Source organism: Microtus ochrogaster, chromosome 15, assembly GCF_000317375.1.
Source record: "Microtus ochrogaster isolate Prairie Vole_2 chromosome 15, MicOch1.0, whole genome shotgun sequence".
In the NCBI taxonomy this organism is placed as follows: Eukaryota; Metazoa; Chordata; class Mammalia; order Rodentia; family Cricetidae; genus Microtus; species Microtus ochrogaster.
The window spans coordinates 45,512,439-45,521,147 of NC_022017.1; the positions used below are offsets into that span (position 1 = coordinate 45,512,439).

Here is an 8,709-nt window from a genome sequence, read left to right on the forward strand (position 1 = left end):
CCATCAATCACTAATCAAGAAAACACCTTACAGTTGGATCTTATGGAAGCATCCTCTTGAGATTTCCTCCTTTCAAATGACTCTAGCTTGTATCAAGTTGACACAGTAGTGGCCAGCGCAGATATATTCCGTGCTGACCAAGGCTACATGTAGCATTCACACGCCACCTTATTTACTCCTGAGGTGAGGTAGGAAGATTCTTATCCTTCCTCAGGAGTTAACGGAACTGAGCTGAAGAGAGTTTAAGAAAGCAGCCTGCCAGTAAGCAGCCGAGCTGGAGGTTAAAGCCGAGTCACTGACTCTCTCCACTCTGCCTCTTCTACCTAGGGCTTCAATCTGTTGCCTCTCCCCTCACAGCGTGGTATCGTCCTGTGCGGTTTCTGTTGCTGTTTGATTATCCACTCGTGTGCATAATAAAAATGTAAAACACTGCCGGAGGTTGTGGTTTTGCTTCCCCAACCCTGGGACCAGATCTTCGTTTTATAAACAAGGAACAAAAATCATCCTTGGATTGCTCAGTTTCAGAGGAAGCTTAAGTGACAACTGAAAGCCTGTGTCTCAGGGTGCCAGTGTGTTTTCCTTGCTGGGTAGAAGAGTTACCTTTTTAGGACAAAGCATTTCCTGGGTGGCTAGAGTTTAATTCCTGTTACAGACAAGAGACAGATGGTTATATTTTTAAGGATACACAAATAACCTAAAATGTAAAATAATTGAAAGATAAATAGTAGCTATTTCTGAATTCCCCTGAGACTGCAAAAACAGGAAAAGGGATCTTTGGGAAGATTCTTGGGAGGAGTAAAAAAATGCTGCTCCTGCCAGGATGGGAAGAACCTCAGGCGGGAAGGTATTAGCCCCACCCTTTCAGTGCTCAAATGATGACTTAATGTCCACTCTCATTTCTACTTGACATTCAGTCTCCCCAATCTAGCCATGTTACTAAGAATGGTCTACAAAGAAAGAACCTGTTGGGAAGCCCTTTACTTAGCCCAACGAGACTCTGAACTAAATGCTTCTAAAATTTTTATTGTGTCTAACCCTAGTCCTATGAGGCAGGAATTAAACCTCTATGTGTAAGGAATAAAAATGTTGGTTGAGTATGAGCCGCATGCCGGTTTCTGAGCAAGTAACCATCTATTAATTGTGTTATTTTAATTTTCAAGATGCTACTTTATGATGTAATGATTCTTTAAAAACTTTAAAATATGTGGAATATAAAATCAGTGGGGTTTGATTACAGGATTTTATGACTCCCAAACCAATGTCCCCTGTTCAATTCAACTGGCAGCCTGGCATTTGTGCTCAACGAATCCGGATATTAAGATTTTTAAGAGAGAATAGACGAATATATTTCTTAAAGCAACTGAAACTTAAACAACTTTGGATAAGAAAACACCTTGACAAGTCAGGTGCGGTGGCACAAACATGTAATTCCAGAGCTTGCACAGGGTGGACATAGAGAAGTCCTGGGATTATTAGCCAGCCATTCTAGCTTGCATAGTGAGTTCCCAGGAAGTGAGAGAGCCTGCCTCAAAACATTGCTGAGGTTGTCCCCTGATCTGCATACACACCTGAACACACACACACACACACACACACACACACACACGCAAACACACCATCTTGAGCTACTAAAACATAATGTATTTTCTTGCTTCTTATAGATGGCTATATCTACCTACGTATTAAAATGCATTTTTTTCTGATGAATTTTTACCACAATCTATTCAAGACCTACCTGTACCTGAATTTAGAACAATGTTTGCTCTTTTCTTTAGTGTCCCTTGAGTTGAGTGCTCAGCCACAGCATAGCCACATTTGCTCACTTCTCACTCCAAAATGGCCTCCTCCTGCCAGAACAAACTGGACTCAGCCTGTAATGTCAATTCTCCTCATCCACCCACATGCACAGCCACTTCCCCTTATGCATATTATGGGCTACTTACGTATCTTCAGTGAGATTCGCTCCTTAACTAGAATGTGGTCATCAGACTTCCCAATAACCTCTTCCCTCAAAGTGGCTGGGCAAACCCTTCCTCCCGCCAATCCCTAGCTTTATAAATGAATAAAAGTGCCTCCGAGTTACACAGACTTCTTACTGGGAATTCCACTGGATATAATACACGTTCCTCCACTGATGCTTTTATTCTCTACTACTTATGCATAGTGGGGAAAATAAACTTTTCAGGTTTCATTACACATATTTTAACCCTCCAGGCAACACATTCTATGTCTAAGAAAGTAACTCTCACCCACCCAATAGGTGGCTAGGCACCTGGCATTTTCCTAGCAAATAGCAAAGCGTCGCTTTTCATATTAAGAGATAAGGGAGAAAATCCCAATACCCTGGAGAGAAATGAAATTACACTCACTGCCCTGCCCTGCGCATGATTGATGTGAGCGGCACTCTGAAGAGGAGGCTGAAATGTCAAGCAGGAGAGAGCGTGTTTCCAGGGGACCCGTGCAAAGAAGGAGCCAGTGGTGATGCTGGGCACACTTTGATCCCTTATGTTTTAAGTCTGGCCTTCCGGGCAATTATTTACTATAGAGGTCGCATCTTATGCCGAGGGGAGGCTCTCAAGTCAGCGTGAAAATCTCGTGTGGTTGAGAAACAACACTTCTGAAGCTGCCCGTAAATACCCACTAAAGGGCAATCCTCTGCCGGTTCCTCTGACATCTCTAGTTCTTTCTCCAGTTCGAACAGATAAACAGACTGCTGTCTTTTCAGTGGGGTCCCTGTTTGCTTGCTTGTCTGTAGGGCCTGTCTGCAGAACAGCGTACATACCCAGAGGTGTGTTCAGTACAGCCGTATCCTTCCAGGGATGGTGGGACAAACTGAGTCTCATGCCCATTTAGCATGATAGATTCATTTTCCTCTCTTGTGACCAGGCATGAACGTGCACATGCGTGGGGTTGGAATTGGGCTGGAGAGAATGTTAAACAGAATTCCAATGTTTTTATTCCAACCCATTTATCTATTTATTTACTAAGCATAGTTAGATGTGTATGAATCATATTATATTATTTGAATCTTCTGCATAGTTTATCAAATGCATGGTTCTTGGGTGACTTATCATTCTTTATCATCTCCACTCTGCCACTGAAGAGGAGAAGGTGGGAGGAAACCACTGAAGAGCACTGAAAACCACTGAAGAGTCACATTTTTGACTTGAGATCACAACGAGAGCAGTGCGTCAGTTTGGGACTTTTCCTAGGTGATGTGCCGGGTGGATATTTCTAAAAAGTGCATTTTAATACTAATCTCTCTTCTTCTCTCCCTCTCTCCCTGACACCTTCCTCTCTAGGCTCATCCATTCAGGCCCAGGGAAAGGCTCACCCCAGGCTGCCATGGATCTGTCCTTTGCAACACGAACTGGCACCAAGCAAGGAATTGAGACACATCTCTTCAGGGCAGAGATCGGCAGGGACCTCTCCCACTGGACGAGGAGCATAGTGCAGGGGTGCCACAATTCAGCCGAACTCGTTACCGAAATCACCACTGGTGAGTACGGCTGCCTGTGAGCTACCAATGTCCCACTGAGAGACAAATGCGGGAAAAACAAATCTGCTCCTGCTCTGGCCTCACAGCTGTTTCTATTACTGGTCTTTGATAATGCTTAAAATTGAGAGTTAAATTCTTTTCAATTAGGCACTGCTCGCCCTCCTAAGATATAACTAGAGGCTTTTCTTATATGTCCCGTCTCATCTTTATTAAGGAGAAGCAGGTAACTTGGAGGATCACTTCCCATCCTCCTACCTATGATCCCTTAGATGACTTCCAGAAGAAAGGAAATTTGGGGGTATAAACTTAGTAGGGTTATTGGTTATGAAGAACAGAAACCGAATCTCAGTGCTAGCATCACAGCTAGGTCAGAATAACTAATCACGTAGCTTTAAAGCTCATACGTGCGGAAAGCATGAATAAAACCATGCTTCGAGCTTAATTCCATGTGCTGGAAGTGTGAGACATGAAAATGGGCAAGAGGGAGGACTCAGGACGGGAAGCCATTGCTACCTTGGTGACCCTGGCCTTTGTTGTCCCTTGCTGGTAGCAGAGGGCAGAGCACTCCGAGCTATCAGAGAAGAACCTTGTAAAAGATGAGCTCATAGCACAAAATAAAAATACTTAGAGGAAGCCACAGAAAGGCACATGTACTCACCAGAGCTCCATTTGAACGGGCACCTAATTTTGTGGCCAACCGAGATTCTATTTTTTCCCCCAAAGTTGAAGGTATCCCCTATCAAGATGTCATCACGTGTCACTCTTCATGAGAGAGAAAGGCTGAGAAACTCATTGTCAAGGTGCTGCCCCAAAGCCCTCTCTACACTGAGTGCCAGGCTATGGGGAAAGGAAGATGAAACAGAGGAGAAAGGACTTGAACTTTCAAAGCTAAACATCGCAGGTGCTGACAGTCTCCTCTCTGAGCTTTAGTTTTTTAAAGCCCTCTAATCTTAGTGAAACATTTCAGCCTCTGAAGTCCGTGGTGAAATTGTATTCGGTATATTTAGAAAGCGGAGCAGAGCTGTTGGTGACACAGAGTGGTTTCTCAATTAATGACACCTCCATGTGCCGGCGCTGCTCTCAGCTCCACCCCAGCAAAGAAAATGTCCTGGTTTCCTTAAAAATTCAGTTAGGTATGGATCAAGGCCCGAACCAATTGACCTACAGAGGTCTGTTGACGGTGTTTTATGAGGTAAACTAAACCCAGTCTGATCATTGACAAGCTTTTCCAGAGATCTATGATGAAGATTTAAAGGATACATTTGTAGCCCTTCTGCAATAAGAGCTTATAAGGGGTGGGAGGTGCAAGCGACTCCCCCTCCCTGTCCTGGTAATAGGCTTACAAGGCAACACTTCTGCCTTCTGGAAAAAGCCGGCACTTGGTCTTCTTAAAAGATTTATACTTTTGTCCCTCATGCCCCTGCCTCTGAAAGCTTCTGGACATCTCACGGGGAAGTGGGAGAGAGAAGCATTCCTCATGGAAGGCGCCACATCACAGACTGGTCTGCAGCCGTATTTTCTGGACCCAAAATCTTAGGGGAAATTAAAGGACCTGCCCTTTTGTAAAAGGTTTTTTTGTAAAATTTTGTAAAAGGTAGATTATTTTTAAACTGCTCACTTATGACCTCTTAGGATGGCTGCATGTGAGAACTTTGGCAACATAATACGGTAGTAAAATAAGAGTGTTTGCCATAGCAAACAGGACTGTGTTTGCATGCACTTGTGCGTGTGTGTGAGTGTGTGTGTACACATCCACGCAGATGATAAGGTGCTGGTGTTAATGATGGTGATGCAGAGGTAGCTTACTTTGTTAAAATACCTGCTCTTTCTGGCTGAAAGGCCAGGTTCTCCTCCCTGGTCATAGGAGGTCTGGTATACCCTTCCTGTTGAAATACATGTCAGAAGGCCAGATAAGGTCCGGGGCCCAGAAAACAGGCACTGAATCTCAGTTCTGGACAATGGCTAAATTACAACATCAAAGTCAATCCAAGAAGTGTAGGAACCTTGTTCCTTTCTTTCTCGCTTTAATAAGAAATTTGTGGGTGGACACTGGGTTGAAGAAACTAAAATAATTAAGCATCTGAGTAAATGGATTGATGGATTGATTTCCACCATGTCTCCCCCCACCCTGCCCCAGCCTGTACCTACAGAAACCAGGAATGCCGCCTGACCATACATTATGACAATGGATTTTCTATTTCTACTGAGCCTCAGGAGGGTGCCTTTCCCAAGACAATCATACAGTCCCCTTATGAGAAGCTCAAAATGTCTTCGGATGACGGAATCAGGATGCTCTATTTAGACTTCGGAGGCAAAGAAGGGGAGATTGTAAGTGTGGCTTTCTTGTGACCACGTGACCTCATTTGCCTTATTATGCAACACACCTGTAAGGACTCGGAAATGCTAGGCTGCCTCTCTGCTGCTACCCATCCAGCTGACAGCCCATGATGGTGGCTGCAGTCCCCTGCTGTAGCTGATCCTGGAGAAAGCAGGACCGGATTCAGTGGTGTCAAACAGGTCCAATTATCTCAAGCTCTTTCCTTTGGTTTCATTTTTCATTAGAAATTGGCATAAATATTTGAGGTGAGAGGAAGAATGCGTTATAAGGTTAGCATTAAATTCTTATCAAAAGAATCCTCGGGTGCTCTAACCTATGTACAATTTATTTTAAAGATGCACGGAGCAGCTGATATAACCTTGGCCTTGGGTCAGGTGATGGGGAGGAGGGCAGCTATGTAAAACAGGCACTGCCAGGGTCCAAAGGCTAAAGGTAGTCAGGGAATAGACATTAGACATTATCTGAGTCGGGGGAGGGACAGGCAAGGACCAAAAGTTGGGAGCTACTATAAAGCAATATTCATCTTAGATAACCAATTCCCGGTTAAGGTAACAGTCACACACCTCACACCTGTGCACACACTCCTACAGGCATGTTCTGGGTCGTGCAGGAACCACACTGCACACACTTGAGACATCACCATCAAAGGAACGTGATGGACATGCCCACAATGGCTCCAGAGTGGAGGGTGGCAGAGGCAGGGATGCTAAGCATGAGCTCCGTATTCACAAGGCCGCTTCACATGCGGGATCTGATTCAATACTCTAATTACCTTGTAATATTAGTAGAGCCAAGAAAAATTTTAAGTGAATTGGCCAAGATTAGACATTAAAAAAAAAACAACAACCTGTCAGAATCAAGAACCAAACAACCTGAGATGTGAAAGTTGAAATCTGCTGGATGCTATACACAAGTCGGCATAAACATCACTGTTGTGGAGCTGAAAATAAATGGTTTAGACAGTGAAGAAGGGGCTCATCGATAGTTACAAAATTGTTATAGGTAAATTTGTCAGAACTTGTTTAGGGAAAAAAAAAAGATATGGGAGATGTAAGGAACAAGTTTGGAGAGTCATTCCCTTAACTCATTGAGAACACAGATTTGAGGGCAGAATCGCTCTATTTAACACTCCCAAGTCAGAAGTGTGTATAGATTGGCTTGACGTGAAAATCACTACGCTACATCAAGCATTAATTGAAAATCTCTCATGCTCTCTTCTTTTCCCGTTTCAGCAACTGGACCTTCACTCATGCCCCAAGCCGATCGTTTTCATCATCCATTCCTTTCTGTCTGCCAAGATTACAAGACTGGGCTTGGTGGCCTGAACAGAGGGGCGACTGCAGTGCCACAGGAATGCGACATCAGGCAGTGCAGCACATGGCGCACGCACAGCCAGCCATCAGGGCTCAGGAGTCCCATGTGACATCCCAGGCTCCTCTGTCAGTTCCAGGAACTACAAGGGACACCCGAAAGAAAACCCCACCAGGGACGTCAGAATAGAACTTCTTAGAGCAGAACAAGGTCAAGGGGGTGAGGGCAAACGAATATACACAGCACATCTTCTGAATAATGACAACTAAGGACACGGCCATTCCAACAGCATATGCAGATCTTAATCACACCAGTTTCGAGGCAACTGGTTCACCCAGGTAAGCCAGGGCCGAGCAGATGAGAAATGGATGGTTTCACCTACTCTTCTATCCCCCCGGCAACACTGATCCTTCGCCTCTTTGTGATTTATTTTCTGATTCAAGTTGAGCTGACTTTCATTGGTAGGCAAGAAAAGAGAAAAAGAAGAGGAAAAGTAAAAAGAAACCCACGTTTTATTTAAGAATGAAGCATCTGTTACTTAATTTTCTTAATGAGTTCTCTCTCAGTTGGCATAGAGTGATTCCAAAGTGTTCTTATTAGCATAGGCTGAGCAGAAATGAAGTAAAACATTGGATACAGACCTGAGCTCTAAGCTGGCAGGATCTGAGCCAAAGCGGGCTGTTGCTGCTGCGAAGCTTTTCTGATGATGAATTCTGAGACTACACTTACACCGTGAATGCTGCCTCATAGCCACAATTGGTACACTTATTAACAGAAATCAAATTCTGGGCAATTTTTTTTTTAAAAAAGATTGCCATTACACACACGCATGCACACACATACACAACTGATGGTCACATAGTTGATATGTTTAACTGTCTGCATTTGCCAGTTTTCAGTGGATGCACCTTTCAATGGCCCTTGTTTCTGCCTGTGCTCATATGTGTATTTCAAAGTAAGGGAGACTGTCTCTCAGTCTTGATGATGCTGTTTCAGACACACAGAACCAGAAGAATAATCAAATCTACAGATAGCACCTACATTCATTTTGGAATTCCAGGGGAATAATAAAATGACCTAATATTTTTCTACAAGCATATTTTGAGGCAATATCTAGCCTACTAAGACTTAATGCTTTTTTTTTAAACCTTTCATTTTTAACGAAGATTAATTCACTAAAAACCACACCCATTTGACTTGGGAGTTACTTTTTACATGCCCCAAAAATCAGCCATAGAATTTATGAATTTTTAGTTCTTTTTTTCCCCGTTAGCTTTACAGTATCACAAGCTCTGTGTTCTGCCTATGTGTTGGGAGGGTCATAGTTCAGCACATGCCTATGCAAAGTGAAACTGCCTAAAGGCCTGTGGTTAGAGCCTCAGATTTGCGTCTTTATTGAGTATTTTAAACCATCATTCCCCAAAGCACATCTCATATCACAACACCATCACCAAGGGACACGGAGCAGTGTTCTCGCTGGGGAGGTCATTTCGGAGCTTGGCTACAAAAGATATTGGCTAAGTAGCAACTTAAGACATTTGAGGCCCTTGTTGGGGTTGCC

The 8,709-nt window shown here is 43.7% G+C and overlaps 1 protein-coding gene across 1 annotated transcript in view; it reads left to right on the forward strand.

Moving 5' to 3' along the window:
• Sntb1 (syntrophin beta 1) overlaps positions 1-7,948 on the forward strand; it is a 213,664-nt gene extending 205,716 nt beyond the window's left edge. The window contains exons 5-7 of the mRNA XM_005354602.3: positions 3,303-3,499; positions 5,637-5,827; positions 7,070-7,948. Of these exons, the coding sequence (XP_005354659.1) occupies positions 3,303-3,499; positions 5,637-5,827; positions 7,070-7,162 (481 nt within the window). The 3' untranslated portion in view covers positions 7,163-7,948. The remainder of the gene's footprint in view (positions 1-3,302; positions 3,500-5,636; positions 5,828-7,069) is intronic.
• The last annotated feature ends 761 nt before the right edge of the window (positions 7,949-8,709 follow it).